Source organism: Ictalurus furcatus, chromosome 15 (genome assembly GCF_023375685.1).
Source record: "Ictalurus furcatus strain D&B chromosome 15, Billie_1.0, whole genome shotgun sequence".
In the NCBI taxonomy this organism is placed as follows: domain Eukaryota; kingdom Metazoa; phylum Chordata; class Actinopteri; order Siluriformes; family Ictaluridae; genus Ictalurus; species Ictalurus furcatus.
The window spans coordinates 15517508-15535709 of record NC_071269.1 but is presented as its reverse complement, the minus strand read 5'-3'; the positions used below and the strand labels follow the sequence as shown (position 1 = coordinate 15535709).

The 18202-nt window shown below is 40.6% G+C and overlaps 1 protein-coding gene across 2 annotated transcripts; it reads left to right on the top strand.

Moving 5' to 3' along the window:
• Positions 1-794: 794 nt before the first annotated feature.
• Positions 795-17775, top strand: uba1 (ubiquitin-like modifier activating enzyme 1). 2 transcript variants are annotated; one of them, XM_053643091.1, is made up of 26 exons: positions 795-1017; positions 6765-6881; positions 7744-7802; positions 7946-8114; positions 8869-9003; positions 10219-10325; positions 10812-10902; positions 11179-11311; positions 11422-11519; positions 11619-11765; positions 12568-12744; positions 12924-13031; positions 13146-13226; positions 13390-13542; positions 13742-13907; positions 14078-14274; positions 14385-14449; positions 14597-14792; positions 15024-15098; positions 15220-15409; positions 15538-15626; positions 15728-15820; positions 15924-16115; positions 16332-16433; positions 16530-16630; positions 16741-17775. In XM_053643091.1, exons 2-26 carry the CDS (start codon positions 6765-6767, stop codon positions 16874-16876), a joined length of 3177 nt encoding a protein of 1058 aa, XP_053499066.1. In that variant the 5' UTR covers positions 795-1017; the 3' UTR covers positions 16877-17775. The 2 variants fall into 2 exon arrangements, with proteins under 2 accessions (XP_053499066.1, XP_053499065.1); XM_053643090.1 differs by lacking the exon at positions 795-1017 and adding an exon at positions 4333-4631.
• Positions 17776-18202: the final 427 nt, after the last annotated feature.

Genomic DNA, 18202 nt, shown 5'->3' with positions numbered 1-18202 from the left:
AAGTCCTCAGTCCTGAATACTATCCCAAGGTTGTAAAACTAAACTGATGGTTAAAACACCAACACTGGAGACTCCTTTTAATTCATTTTATTATGAGACTTAGTTTATGTGGCGTGTCCCTATACAAGCTCCTGTGCAAATATAAAGCTAAAAAAAAGTGGGGAAAGCATACTTCCTTAATTCAATGACATTACTCCATAACTAAACATACAATAATTACATAGCCGGAAAATAAAAAATAAAATAAAACCGGAAGTGGAACCGAGTGCAAGATTACACCATATTTTATAGGTGGGGAAGGGGGGGGAATACACTTTTACAATTTATCTCCAAACGTTATTATAGATATTACAGGAAACTTACCTTACACTGAATGTCATGTTAAAGTACACTTCGTTTTTTTTCTTCTTTTTCTTCATTTTGTTTTAAAACTACTCAAAATCATTTGACACTCCATTCCGAGTAAAACACCTCAGAAGTGTTTGCGTAGTGCGGACTGCGTTTCCCGCCATGCACAGCGGATAAAAAAAACTATGGGCGAGTTCATTTTTAGATAGACGAGGGGTGATTACTAGGAATGCAGAATAATGCATAACGTTTTTAAGAGATTATAATACGAGTAACCATTATATTTTGTATATATTACCGTGTTGATACTATTAATGCATCAGTGTAAGCGATTTCGGCTTCTAGTGTCAAGGAAATATCAATTTATATTTCACACCTCCATCCCATCCAGGAGCGGTGGACCGTTCTCGACTCAAACTCTGCACATGTTGCTGCTCGGCTCCTGAACAACTAGCGAACAGTGCTCGCGCTGAGAGAGAGAGGTGTAACGGTACAGTCTGTAGCCGGTCAGTTGTCGGTCCATCTTTTGCAAAGATTCAATATCAAGGAGCTCTTGCCACTTTGAGAAACAGTCATTTACACAAACAGTTTGATTAGTTGTTTTGTTTTCCCCTTGAGAAATATACGCGTATTCAGTACCGTGGAAAGGCCTGGGTAATATCGGATGTGGTGAGTTCTGCATACTTATGTGCCTAGCTAATGCTAGCTACCTCGCTAGCTAACGCTTCTGTAAGAATAGATTGTTGCAGCTTGCTAGCTAGCCACACTCCGCCGCTTGAGCCTAAACGCACTGTGCTAACCAGCTAGGTGGCTCTTTTGAAAGCCAACCGCCTGTTCTTGTGTGTGTGTGTGTGTGTGTGTGTGTCCTTAAACGAGCCCGAACTGAACGGGTGTATGTTCGTATTTCAGACCTGACATACACAGTAGCATATGGTTCAGTGATAATTTATTAGTAATAACCCATAAGTTGGAAAGGCATGTTAGCTAAGCGAGCTAACAAGCTTCTTTTTTTCGGCTTTATGTGGAGCCAGTTATACCAAAGCGCAGCTCGTTAGCTGAGAAGCTAATGCATGCTTTTCTTTTCTTGTTCGGCGCATATCGTTTAGCTGGTTAGCTTTCTTGATTACTTAATCAAAAGAACAAATGACCTGATTAAGCGCCGTTTAATTGAAAATGACATAAACGTATATAGTAGTTGGAAACAACTCGAAGAGGAATATCACTGAAAGGAGAGAGGGGGAAAAACCCCGGAGAGAGTTTGAGTTTGTGTTAGTTTGAGTACTCGGATAAGCTGTGAACTGAGCTGCATGTGATGGCTGATGGTAGCACCAGTGCTTTAAATCGTGAGGATTGTAAGCTAACGGTCTCGCAGATGCTGGAAGCTAGCGGTCTAACATCATCTGACTGAGGTCGTGAGCTCAACCCTGAGCCTCATTGTGATTGAGGGAGCAGATCACATTGAGTATCAGATGCCAGTGGCGTGCAGGTGTGCGGGGGAAAAGCCGAGTAGAGCAGAGATGCTCACCTCTGTTTCCTCGGGAAAATAAAACCTAGCTTAGACAAACAAGACAAAACGGTCCACCTGGGCCTTTGTCAGAAAAGATCGCCCCCTCCCCCAACCAGCATTATTTAACATTTTATTTAAAAAAAAAAAAACAAAAACCCCAACTCACCCTGGATAGGGCCAGATCTTTCTCTGTTCTCTTATCTTGTCATTATTTCAGGCTTTATGTAATTCCTGATGCTGGTCAAATAGTTCCATGCAGGGAAAAGTTCTCCCATTATTAGATATTAGGGATGTCACGATACCAAAGATCTAGTAGTCTGTACCGATACCACCAAAAGTACACGATACTTGATACCAAAGTCGATACCACAGTGTGGTATAAAATAAAATAAAAATTTAATTAAAAAAACTCTCCTGGAGGACATCCTCCTCTGGCTGATACTGGCCAAAAGAGAGAGATTTTAGTTATCGAACACTGTCTGACAATGAGTGGAGGCTACAGTGGAGGTGCAGCACTCCTAAATGCACCCCTTATACTCTGAATGCAAGCGTTAGTTTAAATTCACTGATATGGTGGCAGGCCAAAAAGATTTATTAAAAGCATGAACATTTGAATAATTATTAGTGACATTAGGCTACATTTAGCTGACAGGACACAGGCTGAATGGCGATGCATGGCGGCCCATTAGGAGGTAGTTTATAACATCACAATTTGTTAGCGTCATTAACAAATAACTGGCTATCGCAAACATTACATGGAGCATAACGTTAGCTGGTTTCACGGCCACAATGCCAGCTGCCTCAAACAAACATAATATAGGACCGTCTTTCAGGTGCTTCGCCAAATTCCAGGTGTTTCCTTGCTTTGTTCGAAATGAACGATAGCATCGGTTGCACACTGGCTTCAGAGCATAAATTATGTTTGTTGTCATCTGCCTCGAATGCAAAGTATTTCCATATTCCATACCACATTTCCTCTCAACGAGTCGCGGCGGTGCTAAACTTCTGTAGTTTTTCCCCCCCCGTGTGCTTGTAGTTGTTGTTTTTCTTCTTCACCACTTGTGGACTGACTAAAACACTTGTGCGTATTTGCTGCCCCCATCAGGTCCGGAAGAATTGTAACCTCGGTACCTCCATTAGAACCGGTTCCAACGCTGCTTCAGAAAAACAAGTACCGTCACATTTTAAGAACGTTGGTACCGACTTGGAACCAAAGTATCGGTTCTCGTGACATCCCTATTAGATATAGTTTAGTTGACAGTAATGCTCTGAACTAAAATCAAATATGCGGATATGCTCTTGGGAGTATTGTAGGCAGGTTGCTCTTGGATTTCATTGTTCATTTCATCCAGTGTTTTATTGATTTGGGGGTTTTTTTCTCTTGAAAACCATAATCAGTATGAATTTAGGCATATAATAGGCATTGTCTGTGGTTTTGTGTTCTAGCATTCAATATGTTTATTTCAATTAAGGAGGTAACAGTCCAGTTGTTTCATTCGTTCATTTATCTTCAGTAACATTTTTATTCTGTCAGGGTTCATTGGATGTGAGACAGGAACACGCCCTGGATGGGGACGGTCCATTTTACGGGACTCTGTTCTAGTACGAGGGTTCTCCAGTCCTGGGGTCTCACCATCCTTGAACATCTACTTGACTTGATGTGATTCTGCACATCTATCCCAGCCTAGAGCTCGATAAGCAGCCGATCACTCGGATCAGGAATATCAGAAGTGTATAAAAGCTTGATCCCTTTCTGGGTAGTAGCTCGACTCGTTCGACTGGAGTTGAGAACTGGTGATTTACAGCTAATCTGTGTTCAACAGTCAGTGATTACTCAAACGTATTAAGGCTGAATACAACAAAAACTGTGACCAGACTGCCGGTCCCTCAGGACTTTGCTGGCAGGCTCGGATTTAAACCTTAACCATACAAAGTGTTGGCGGCTCAGGTTTCGCATCGCATTTAATAAAATCGCACAGTTCAAAGAATTAAACAGGTTTTAGCTGAGTATAACCTGGTAAGTATAAAGATCAAAGCATTATTATAAAGCATAGTTAAGGGTTGAGTCCTGCAGATCATTTTACTCTGTCAAAAGCAGGCCAGATGTAAAAGGCTGCAGTGTTTGGTGATCAGTGTATATGCTACTTTTCCAAAATGAAAATGTGACGTCTCTTCAGTAGTAACCTGGTTCCTGCACTTGACTGGTTTGTATGTTGCTCTTTTTTGCGCATGCGCTACCTGTACTACATTATTGTACAGTGGTATGTTTCTGTTGTCATTTGTCTGTGCACTTGAGTAATGAAATCGGTGTGAGTAAGTGTAGTTCTTTATATGTGGTGTATATTCGCGGTAGCACGCGCTGACAGTTATTTCCGCAAGTCGAAGGGCGACTGGCCAATCAGCGGTGTGCGTGTCGGGTCATCTTCCGGAGAGCCCGCCTCTTCCTGTTGAATATATAAGTAGATCCGCCCCTGCGCTGTAGCTGCCATTTTGGTTTTGTTCCGTGTATTGAAGTGAAAGCAGAAACGCGATTAGTTACACGGCGCAGGGAGAAACCAGCACAGTGACTCGGCAGGATAGCGACGGCGGGACTTTCTCGCACTCTCTCGGCGACTGAAACAAAAGGAAAAACGGTGACATTGTGGTATTGCTCTTAGCTGGGGTTTTTTTGCTTAAAAAAAAGACAACCACCACACACCAGCAGCTCGTATCGTCGACGTTTCACACGCGGATCGGTTTTGCCGACACTGAGAGTGGACCGAGAGAAGGGTTATTGGTAAGCCATTCAACACCGCAGCTTGGTGCTGTTCATTTCTCTCTCCCTCGCTGCTCCCTTTCCGTGCTGTCTGTGTTGAGAGGTGCACACTGCTCACCTACACATGGCTTTGCCTGGGCCACTCGGATCGACGCCTTTTCTATAAAAAAAACCGGAAAGTTTGGTTGTCCGTTGCCGTGACTAGCAGTCAGTAGGTGGCTGGCCAACTTGACTACTGTAAGTGCGCTAGCTAGGCCTCAAACCTGAGTCAGAAAAACTGCCTCTGTCTCCAGTGTATGTAGCTAGCCTTTTAGCGGAACCGAATCGCTTGTCATTTAGCCAAATCAAAACAACTAACCCTGATTACTAACACCACAGCTAGCTAACACGGATTTATCAGACTGGGTTTGTTATCGGATTCTGACTCGCTCGCGCATGTCCGATCATCTGTTATCGACAAGGAAGTACCAGGGAGAAACCGGGGAGGAAAGCTAGTTGGCAGAAACACACACAGAGCAGGTGTGAGGTTGCTGCTAGTAAATTCCCTGCTGTTCGCCTCTGCATTGCCAGTTTTAATGTCGACAGCTCATTCAACTTCGCCATGTTTCTGATCCCGTGGAGAGAAATCAGCGTGTCTCTAAATGTCGACATTGATTTTGAGAGACAAGCCGCACGCTCGTTTTGTCGCTGTTGCTGTACTGCGGTTTTTCCTCTGTAGTAACAGAGCAGTGGCACGAATTTCCCCGGCGGTGGCATTTTTTTTCTCTCCATATCCTGGTCCAGTTCCTTTCCGAGGCGAAAGCGGGTGTTTTTTCCTGAATCTGCTCGAAAAGAATCAGGAAACACACACAGAGGATCAGGTCAGGATTTATTAACCGGACACACCAGCGTAAACGTTTATCGATCTGAGCAGGTTATTAATTACATGCGATTTTGATAAATCAGAGTTTTTGTGCAGGCATTATGGGTGAGCCTTACTCCATAAACAAAAGCCTTTCTGTCCACAGGCTATTTATAGCAGGCTGGTTACCTACAGTCTGCGGCACAGTGCAGCCTCTGCCCTGGCCTCATCACTCAAGGACTTGGTGCTCACTGTGCTGTGCTCTTCAATGATGCGGAAGACCAGGAAGCACACAAATCTTTAATTATTAAAGACAGAAAATGCACTTAAGTTTGATTCACTTTTCTTGATTTACAAAAAAACCCTCCTTTGTCTGGTTGTAAGATCCTGCAAGCCTGTGCTGTATGATTGGTGTGTGTTTGGTTGAGACTAGCCCTACGGACCCTTGGGCCACATTTTAACCAACCAGCATTGTAAATTGGACTTTTTCGGCCCCCGGTTTGTTGGCTATTCGTCACAGGAACTGTCCAGTGCTGAACCCAAACACCCCAGATTGTTCTGATTTATAAGATGACCACGGCTAACACCAGGTCGAAAGGCCACTGGTCTATTTGGAGAAGTGTGCAAACTGCTGACCCGTCGGTGAAATAAATTTCATGCTTGATGGGAGAAGGGTGTAAGGATGATGTATGAAGATAGTTAATTCCAATAGGCCCTCGCACAGACTGTCCAGAAAGGTAGAAATGTAGTTGGGTTGCGTATATGCTTTAATTTCCAGCACCATAGGAACAGAAAGTTAACCCTCTCACTTGTATTTACAACGGCAGAAGCTGAAAGTCTGACAGATGTGTGTGAGTGTTTTGGAGCCTGTCAGTTTGAATTGTGAATCATTAATGATGCATATTTCAAGTTGTATCCAGAATTTTCTCGTATTCAACTTTTTACACAGTAAATTAAAAAGAAAAAAGAAAAGAAAAAGGCGCTTGCGGTATGCGTCTTGAGTTAGTTATGTTATGAAGCAGTCCAGAGTCACTGTGATTAACTTGCCACGTACCGGCACATGTACATGTAGTAACTCAATAGTTTATTCCCTGCTGTACTTATTAGTTGCGAGTATCATCCAGTTTTTACTTTAACTTAGCTGTGTTTAGTCTTGTGCCTGTATATTTTCTTCTAATGGTAAGCAAAATTCCAGTATCCATGTGTTAACCAAACTTATTTATTTAGTTTGTATACACAAGTTAAACTGTGGGTCAGTATGTTTTGTATGTTTCCATGCTCACTTGTTTTAAATTTGTGCGATCGATCTGTAGATGTCCAGCTCGCCGCTGTCCAAGAAGCGTCGCGTGTCAGGATCAGAGACGAAGACGGGATCCCATTGCTCCTCCTCAAACTCTGTCAGAACCGAACTATCCCACACACCAGCTAACGTAAGACCCCTTCTCCTCTTCACTACCATGTAGTGCTGCACTGTTTTCTATGTTTTCCATAGATTTTAAATGGAGTATCTTTCAGGCTAAAATGGATATAAGTAGGAATGATCGACACAACACAGGTTATTTTATACACAGGCATATTATCTCATCACCTGAGTCAATTCAACTCTAATGGGGACTGGTCACCTCCGTCTACACAAATCTTTCTAATTCATCTGTCAGTTGGACTCTATTAAAATTCATACATGACTGATCCATAATACTTTAATCAAAGAGCTGTCTCAAATACGTTTCCAGTAAATTGCACGGTAATTTTGAGGTTGATTTGGCACATATGGGTGCAAACAGAACTTGTATGGGTCTTCTAGTAGTCACACGGTGTAGAAAATCTAAATATGCACCAACATACAATAAAAAGTCATTGTTGTCTTTTGCTCTCTGACCTGTGTTCGCATCACAGCCTAAGTGGAAACAGTGTGGTGTTTTGTCAATATAATTGGGTGTGGCACCACAGTATCACCTTTGTGTGGCTTTGAAGAAAGGGATTTAGAGATACGTTGATAATACTAAAATGTCACATATTACTATATAACATAACAGTAACGTAATAGAAACATTAATCAAAAATTAATATTGCTAGCTCTTGAGCTTAAATAAGTTTACTTGCTTTACGTGATTGTATGTGTTTCTATAGGTGATAATTTAAATGTTGTACATGAATGTGATGTTCTAAATTAGAATTAGAATAAATTAACAGAAACTAATTCTGTGAGGTGTAGCCCAGTATGGTGTCTTGTTCTACATCTATTCAGTGTATATGTTGTCAGTGGTGCACTAATGGTGTTGCATTCTCTAGGGCATGGCTAAGAATGGAAATGATGCTGAGATTGATGAAGGCCTGTACTCCAGACAGCTGTAAGTTCTGGCTTCATTTACATTTTGTACCCATATCACGTTCTCACTTCTTGGTGTACAGTTCTGTGTGAGAAACTATTTCTGTAGGGATATCTATAATCTGTCAGTGATGATGGCTGATTTTTTTTTTCTTTTTCCCCCAGGTATGTGTTGGGTCATGATGCGATGAAACGCATGCAGAACTCCAACGTGCTGATCTCAGGGCTGCGTGGACTAGGTGTGGAGATTGCCAAGAATGTAATTCTGGGTGGAGTCAAGAGCGTCACTCTGCATGACGAGGGAGTGGCCGAGTGGCAAGACCTCTCCTCACAGGTTAGTGTTTTGTTTTTTTCCTAACAGTAACACGTGCAGTTTTTTAATTTAGTTTGTACTTTCATATAGTATGACAATGACCTAATTGGATTAGCTGATCGGGGATGTTAATGTTTTTGGTTAGATTTTTTATCATTATTATTTATTTTCTGCATCTGACGTGCTTGTCTGAGTTTCACTGCATTAAAGTGCACCTATTATGGTTTTTCAAATATTACCTTTCATGTAGTCTTGGAACTGTTTGTGAATGTAAAATGTCTGCTGTTCAAAAAAATCAAAGGGTATGAGAAATGGAGTTATTGACCCAAAAGGAGGAACAGATTTTGAACAGTTAACGGGTCGTTAGTAATTCCAGACTTACTTCCTGTACTAAAGACTTGCATCTGGTCTTCATCGGCTGCTTGCTAACAGACTGAGCTGATACTCGTTATGGTAGTGGGCGTTTCCTTTTCAACACACTGACTGTGGTAGACCAATCAGAGCACAGTGTGCTCTCTGAAAGGAGGAATTTAGAATGAATCCTTTAGAATGGATCATTTAACGAGTTGTTTATGACACTGGGTGTGGAAAAGGTAATTCTGCGATTTTAAGTTATGGGCAGATGAAATTGTTTTTGACCTTGGATGCATGTAAATCTATTGTATGAAACCTTTAAAACAAAATTAGGCATGTTTCAAAACCACAGTGTGTGCACTTTTAAGCTTAGATGTAAAGAGCATCGTGTGTTGCTTGAACCATGATTGTTGTGTTCTAGTTTTACCTGCGTGAGGAAGACCTGGGGAAGAACCGTGCTGAGGTCAGTCAGGCGAGGTTGGCAGAACTCAACAGCTACGTTCCTGTGACATCTTACACTAGAGCGCTCACCAATGACTACCTGATACAGTTTCAGGTACAGCACACAGTTTTAAAGGGGATCATGTGTAACGATGTAGCTTGCTTCAGGCCAGGTCCAATGCTGTGTATACTCCATAGGGATGCAGCCAATGATTACTGTTTTTTTAAATAAATTTAAAGTGCATTTATTTATTTTTAATGAACTAATGTAAAAAATTATTCAATTAAATTAAGTAACTTCAATCTAAAAGAATTCAACAAATACGTAAACATTATTTGAAGATTTGCTTGGGTTTCTTTTAAATGATTCAAATCGATATTTCCCTACCATTAATCCTAACAAGTAAAAATCAGATTAAACCCTAACGGTTATTAAACTGTTAGTTAATAAGTAAGTAATTGTATATAAGTCACTATTTTACATAGTTTATTTTACTAGTTTGAGCATACCATTTGAAAATATAAAATGGTCAAAGTCAATCAGTATTTAATCTATTTCACTTACTAAACAGGGGCTTTTTGTTTGCTTCCTGTTAAACGGCCATGCGTTTGAAAAGCGTCTCCACTTTGTGGAGCATGTACATTTTAATTTTAATTTTTTTTATCACACTCCCACATCTTTAACATTTAATGCGTTGTCATCTGACTGCTCTCTCCTTACCATCTGTGCAATATGCTGTTTCTTGTATGGCACTACACACATTCAGAGACGGAGATCTCGCAGGATTTATTATTATTTTATTTTTTTAGGGGACATAAATTCACTCATGAATTTCACATGTTTGGTCTGCTCTCCCCTAAATTTTTTTTTTGTGATCTAAATGAGCAACCTTTATGTTGAACGTGTAATCAGCTGGTTTGTTTCTTCTGTTCTTTAACCAAAACTAAAATGTAAATAACTTTCTTCTTCTTTATGATAATTGGTCTAATTGAAAAGTGCCACACTACATGATGAAAAGCAGAAACTGTGCCACCACATTTACCAGAGGCTTCAGTAGCAGTATGGGGGTGTGGTGTTGCGTTGTTTTGTGTTTTTGTTGGGTTTTTTTTCCCCCAGCTTAAAATCATTTAAGTAAGCGATGACATGACAAAAAAAATTGTCCCCTGAATACTTTATCTGTGCACACTTGCAGAGCTCATTCAAGAAAGTCACAAAATGTGTTTGTGCAGATGTCAAACAACCTTCTTTCCCCCTTTCTTCTCACCTCTCACACATGTACACTATATAGAGTTGTTTCCTTTAGACAGTCAAGCATGTCTTTTGATACAGGTGGTGGTGCTGACCAACTCTACTCTTGATGAACAAAAGCACATTGGTGACTTCTGCCACAGCAAAGGCATTAAACTGATCATTGCCGACACACGTGGACTATTTGGGTAAGAAGATATTTTGGGGGGTGAAAACTATCAAAAGTTTGTCTAATACTGTGGATAAAACTGATCTGCCATGGTGGAATTGTTATATTAACTCTTAATATTTGCAAAAAGAATTCTGGGAGAGAGTCCAGCTCTCCTAGACGGCCACTTCACGGTGAACATGCATTGCTGCACTTTCACAAATGATCCCTAAAGTGATGAACTGTAATAAAGAAATCTTCACTTTTTTCCACAACACACTTTGCACATCTTAATATCTCCCTAGTCTTTTTGTTGCCATTTGATCTTACTTAATATTTTATATTATTTATGAAGCGAAGGATGGGTGTTTTTTCATTTTGTCACTGGTCAAAATAATCTATTTTATAATTATGTAATCTGTATTCCACAGGCTTAGGCCAACCTCTATAAGAGTGTCATTTGTAAGAATTTATAGTTCTTATCTGACATGATATCAAAGTTGATGTGACATTTGTTTATGGACAGGCAACTTTTCTGTGATTTTGGAGAGGAAATGACTGTGTATGACACCACTGGAGAGCAGCCTCTAAGTGCCATGATCTCTATGATCACAAAGGTAAACACTGTGAGCCTGTTTTGTCTATACTACAGCGTGAATACAAGCAATACAAAATCAAAGTTTTGCTGATACTTGATCAGCGGCGACAGTGACGTTGTCTGTCGTCATTGTCTGTCGTCACTGTCCGCTACGGCTTTTTATTCCGAGATATTACGTATTGTTGGTTTATTTTGTGTTCCTGATGTATTTATTTTGGATGACCGCCATCTGCCTGCTAGTGTGGAACTTTTTTAAAAAAAAAAAAAAAAAGAAAAAGTGTCTGTGTATTAACAGGACAGTGCTGGTGTAGTAACCTGTCTGGATGAAGTGAGACACGGTTTTGAGAGTGGCGATTACGTCACCTTCACAGAGGTGCAGGGTATGACCGAGCTTAACGGTTGCCAGCCAATTGAAATTAAAGCCCTCGGTGAGTATGTGTTCACTGCAAGCAAATCCAATTCTTAATAATTCCGCAGTTTCATTAATGTGATCTGAGTTGAATGCACGGTACGTAAAAATAGCGACTTCTCTCCGTAGGTCCCTACACTTTCAGTATTTGTGACACCACATCTTTCTCTGACTATGTGAGAGGTGGTATTGTGACACAGGTCAAGATGCCCAAGAAAGTGGCTTTTGTAAGTAACTCTATGATTTCAGCTTACTAAAGCACTAATGCTATAAACACTATAAAAGTATCCCGAGTCACATTTCTCACATTACCTGTCTGACTGCAGAAAACATTTTCGTCATCGATATCAGAGCCCGAGTTTCTGCTGACTGACTTTGCCAAGTTTGATCGTCCTGGCCAGCTGCATGTAGGCTTCCAGGCTCTGCATGCCTTTGAGAAGAAACACAGTCGTTCTCCCAAACCCTGGAACCAGGTCTGTCTGCTGTGTTTCTTTCTTTCATCATTTTATTTTTCTGATGACATTATTTATATGCATGTTCAGGGAGGAAGCAGTAGATTTTAAGAACCATCCGATGTTTCTACCAGCTTAGGAACAAAGTAATTGCATAATTACATGGCAGGTTTATCATGCATAGCATAAAAATAATACCTTTTGAAAGGTTTTACAAGAGTCTTTTGCGATCCAAAGTCGGATCCTTCATTTATGCACATAACAGAAACGTTCTTGGGCAGTAACAGTGTTTAATACATGTTTTATTTAGAAAAGTAGCTTCTTTCATTCGTAATCATTAAATTCCTTTTAATTGCTAGTAATATGGATGCATCCTTGTCGGAACACCTGAGGTATGGCTGTGAAATTCCACCCCCAGAAATGAGTAGATAAATGGGCTATGTTCACTTTTTGTAAATAATGGTCTTTTAAACACGTTTTGCTTAATTTTTAATGGAAATTAAATTCTACCTAAACCCTAATTTCTCTAGCTCCTTATTTTTACACCAGCAGCATTTTGGTGCTGGAGACAAACTGATTTGTATTGAGAACCTTGCACAACTGCTAGCACTAGTACCGTTTGGTCAGTCTGTGCCTGGTGGAATGGTGGAAATGTTTAATTGTTGTCTATTTTAAAAATTATTTGCCAATGAATTTTCTTACAACTTGCTTTGTTTGACCTAAACATCCTCTGTTCTAATGATCTCCGTATACCGGTATGATTCCTGCTGATTCCTGTTTGAGGTACAGCTGACTCAGCAGACATATTTTCTGTCCTCTGCAGTCCGATGCAGATGAGCTGGTTGCGCTGGCTGGGGAGGTGAACGCAGCTCAGTCTGGCTCTGCCAAGCAGGAGGAGCTGGACCAGGCACTGCTGAAAAAGCTCTCCTATGTTGCGGCTGGAGACCTGGCTCCAGTCAATGCTTTTATCGGTGGGCTTGCTGCCCAGGAGGTTATGAAGGTAATAAAGCTTCCTGTTATGCACTTCTGTGCCACTGCAGATCTGACAGTGCTGCCCAGGGTTTTCATTGTATTAATGACGCAAAACATTACACTATGTATGACCTTGTAACTTTATGATCCTGAATTATGGTTTTGCACATGTGAGAAATTGTGACAGCTTCAGTCTCTGTACTTCAGGCATGCACAGGCAAATTTATGCCCATCGTTCAGTGGCTGTATTTTGATGCACTGGAATGTTTAACTGAAGCTGAGGAGGTACTTCTCACAGAGGAGGAATGTGCACCTGTAAGTTTCAAGAATAACCTGTGTTCTCTTTGTGGTTTGTCATACAGTTCATATTATATGTATATTATGTGTGCGCGCGCATGCTATAAACATTCTACCTGTCATTTTCCTCAGAGAGGCTGTCGATATGATGGGCAGATTGCTGTTTTTGGGACCAAGCTGCAAGAACTGTTAGGCAAACAACGCTACTTTTTGGTCAGTTCTATTTTATTTTAGCTCACTCAATCATTTATTTTCCTGTAGCCACTTACAAAAAATCATTGTGCACAATTCATTATGTCTGCTTGAAAATCTCATTAAAGCAGCCTGTTCTTCCTTCTGCTTGTAATAACATCTTTATTTTGCTGCTTTATTTCAGGTGGGTGCAGGAGCGATTGGCTGTGAACTACTAAAGAACTTTGCTATGATGGGTCTGGCCAGTGGGGAGGGTGAAGTCATTGTTACTGATATGGACACAATTGAGAAGTCAAACCTCAATCGTCAGTTCCTTTTCAGGCCATGGGATGTTACGGTGAGAGCTAATTTACACTCTGTTTAAAAATAATAATAATAAATGTTGTGGCAGTGCAAACTGCTCCTTTCTCAATTTATTGTAAAAGTACAGCTTATTGTAACAATATAACTAATATTTGTTCCTTTGAGTCATTATAAAAAGGGCACATTTTGTGATTTGATAAATGTCTATGTGTGGGGGTTTTTCGGACGAGCAGAAGATGAAGAGTGAGACTGCTGCTGCTGCCGTGAAGCAGATGAATCCATCTATCCGTATCACAGGCCATCAGAACCGTGTTGGGCCCGACACAGAAAAAGTCTATGATGATGACTTCTTTGAGAGCCTGAATGGAGTGACCAATGCCTTGGACAATGTGGATGCACGTGAGTATAAATCCTAAGGCATTTGTGATATGGAATAAATTAAACAAATCTTCATACTTCCAAGAAGATGGTATTGATTTTAAATGAGTTATTCAGACCTGAATGTATGAAGTAGGAGTCTAGCACCGCTCCCTGATTAGTGAGTGAATCTTTTTGTGCATCTTCTACAGGTATGTATATGGACCGCAGGTGTGTGTATTACCGTAAACCTTTGCTAGAGTCCGGTACTCTGGGAACCAAAGGGAATGTACAGGTAGTGATCCCCTTCCTCACAGAGTCTTACAGCTCTAGTCAGGATCCCCCAGAGAAGTCCATCCCCATCTGTACGCTGAAGAACTTCCCTAATGCTATTGAACACACACTCCAGGTGAGGCAGTTGTGCTAAATAGCTGCCTGTGTGTATTGGTGCTCAGTTTGTATGGTCACTCTGGTTGGTCAATCTGATGTAATGCGCTTCCCTCTGTCTTCCTTTCTCAGTGGGCTCGTGATGAGTTTGAGGGACTTTTCAAACAGCCTTCTGAGAACGCCATGCAGTATTTAACGTAAGTCATTAACGAATGTCTTTGGTAATATTTTAACGTTGCTGTGCTTTCGGTTTGACCCCTGTGCTGAACTTTTTAGAATCAGTTCTCTTGAATATAAAAAATGATGAGATTTTGGTTTCATTTTATTAACTGCCCCACCCACAGAGACCCGAAGTTTATGGAGCGCACGTTGAAGCTGCCTGGTGCCCAGCCTGCGGAAGTCCTGGAGGCTGTGTATAAGAGTCTGGTGACGGATTGTCCCCGGAGCTGGGATGACTGTGTAGCTTGGGCACGCAACCACTGGCAGTGCCAGTACAGTAACAACATCCGCCAGTTACTGCACAACTTCCCTCCCGACCAGGTTAGGAGTGTTCTCTCTTCTCTGATCTCTAAAAGCAAGTATTATCAGGCATTCTCTGAATAATAAAACATTGCACTACTATTAAATCACCCCAAATCAGCCATGTTGTGATTTTTGCACCACATTGATTTATGCACACTTTTTGAAAAAATGAATATTAATGTCTTTTTTTTTTCTTCTTTTTTTTTTTTTCTTTTCTTCTTCTTTTTCCCCTCGCCCCCTGTTTCTCAGCTCACAAGCTCTGGAGCACCTTTCTGGTCAGGACCCAAAAGATGTCCTCATCCTCTAGAATTTAGCACCAGCAATGTGAGTGTCTTCCCTGACAGACAACCTTATGAGAACCCAGTCAGTGTATATGTTGCTTGTTGTTTACATGCCACCATATGAACAAGCAAAGCTGAAGAATTTTTTACCATATTTGTCTTAGGATCTGCACATGGACTATGTCATTGCTGCAGCCAACTTGTACGCCCAGACGTATGGCCTGCAAGGCTCCACTGATCGTGAAGCTGTGGCCAAGCTGTTGCAGAATGTCAAAGTACCAGTGTTTACACCTAAATCAGGAGTTAAAATCCATGTATCTGATCAGGAGCTGCAGAGCGCTAACTCCTCAGTTGGTAAGGACTTTGTAATGATTCACTCAAATAACTAGGGAAAGAGGGAACGTAACCTTTTCCTAAACCAAAATTCACTTAACAAAAGTTAATTGTGTGTCTCTTTGTAACTTAACCCTGTTCTTTTGTAGATGACTCGAGGCTTGAGGAGCTGAAAACCCTCCTGCCTTCTGCAGAGGCAGCATCCCAGTTCAAACTCTGTTCCATAGACTTTGAAAAGGTACACCAGTCAGTCCCTGTATACTGAGAAGATTTTGGGGGTACGAGCTTGACTTTTAAAAAAATAATAAAAAATAAAAGTAAAATTTCTTTTTAATTCAGGATGATGATACAAACTTCCACATGGACTTCATAGTAGCAGCATCCAATCTGAGAGCAGAGAATTATGACATTCCTCCTGCAGACAGACACAAGGTAGGTAGTAGCCGCCCTTGCCTGTAAACATAGATGGTGACGGTCATAGCAAATTTGTGTTTTTAAAAAAAATGTATAAACGACTCCACTTTCTCTCATACAGAGCAAGCTTATTGCTGGTAAGATCATCCCTGCCATCGCCACAACAACAGCTGCGGTTGTCGGCCTGGTTTGTCTGGAGCTGCTCAAGATTGTTCAGGGTCACAAGAAGCTTGAATCATACAAGAATGGCTTCATGAACCTTGCCCTGCCTTTCTTTGCCTTCTCCGAACCCATTGCTGCTCCCAAGCACAAGGTATGTTCCTGAAATTACCCTGAAGAGCGGATTAATGAGCTGGATGCTCATTCAAATGATCTTTGTTTAATGATGTCTCTTGTTTTTAAAATTTTTATTATATATATATATATATATATATATATATATATATATATATATATATATATATATATATATATATATATATATATATATAATTTTTTTTTTTTTTTTTTTTTTTTTTTTATTATACAGTACTATGAAATAGACTGGACGTTATGGGACCGCTTTGAAGTTAAAGGCATTCAGCCAAGCGGAGAGGAAATGACGCTCAAACAGTTCCTAGACTACTTCAAGGTATTAACGAATTCTTAACCTTTTGTTCTATTGGTAATTTCTCGTAATTGTTGAATTCAGAATTTTATTTATTTTTTTCCCCTCTGCTATCCTCAGAATGAACACAAGCTGGAGATCACAATGCTCTCTCAGGGTGTGTCTATGCTCTACTCCTTTTTCATGCCTGCTGCCAAGCTCAAAGAAAGACTGGAGCTGCCGTGAGTATTTTCCACACTCGTGCACAACATGATTCTTTTGAATTGAACGAGTCTGTGTAATTGTGGTGGTAAGAATAGTCATCTCACTTGTCTTTGTCTTCACTTTTTAGCATGACCGAGATCGTGACGAAGGTGTCGAAGAAGAAACTGGGGAAGCATGTTAAAGCATTAGTGTTTGAACTCTGCTGTAATGATGTGACTGATGAGGACGTGGAGGTGCCCTACGTCAGATACACTATTCGCTGAGAGGACGTCCGGGGGGGGGGGGGGGATTAGTGGATTTAAAAAAAAATCAGATGGTTCTTGAAACAGTGGGGGGCCGAAAGATTCCAAATAAAACATGATCACAAATATGGAGTAGTTGTTGGCTTCAGAATTCAGTATCTTTAAATCCAAGCTTGACCTCAGGGGTCATTCTCCTGCATTTTTAAATGTTTCCCAGGCCTGTTGGCATGGGTGAGCGGGATTTGGTGGAGATGTTAATGTACACCATTGTGAACAAGCGCTTTTGTTATTTAACACTGGTTGTAACGCTTCAGCATACGAATAGATAAATACGCTCATCAGCACTCTCCCAGTGTAAAAAGGTTAGGTTTTAACAGGTGTTTGTTCCTTACCCCACTCTACTCTTTGCACCCTTTTTCTCTTTGATGGGCAATGCCTGGTTTTGTTTTTAAACACTTTCATGCATATGGAATACAATTGAATGATGCCAAAATAAAATGCAAACTGGAAGTGATGACATTTAAGTGCTTTAATCTTTTTCCTCACTTGCTGACATCATTTGATACACTTCATAGCCTTGATTTGGACTATATGTAATGGCACCTTAAACAAGCTGACAAGGGAAAGTTAATGTCTCAAGGCATGTTGGTCCCCTCACTCTGACCCCCTTTCTCCTCCATGAGTCCAGTTGGTGCGTCTTATTTGCTTCTCTGACCTCTCTTTGGGTCAGGGATATAGAACCTGAACATAATTTGAGGATCTTTTTTTGGGGGGGGGGTTGTCATGGCGCACACCTTGTAGGACAAACTCTATTCTTTCTACTTTGTTAACCTCCAGAAAGAATTACAGTACCATGTAATTTTATTCTGTAATGGGAGCACTTAGTCTGATTCTGATAGTGAATAAAGTTGTAAAAGATTCTCTCTGTCCTGGCCTCTTTTATTCTTGCAGTGTACTGGGTGAAAAATGAAGGTAAAAGTGGGTGTATGACCTCTAACATACAAAATACTTCGGAAGCAATTGTTTGTTTAGAAATGTCAAGGTGTGTGGGGTCAATATGCAACTGCATGTGAGAAAAAGGTTTGAAATGTATTTAAAGGCTGAAGTAAGTGTGTGTGTGTGTGTGTAAATTCAACATGTAACAAATGAGCTACACCTCTTCCTGTTTTAGATTCTACTGAAACCCATTTCCACAGGAGAGAAGACAGGGGGGGGGAAACTTTTATCAGTGTACCATGAAAGCAGCACAGTGCCACCAAAAAAAAAAGAGTAAATGTAATACTCTCTGATGTCTTCTCATGTAACATCATATACATAAAACTCTACATAATAAATCAATGTTGGTAA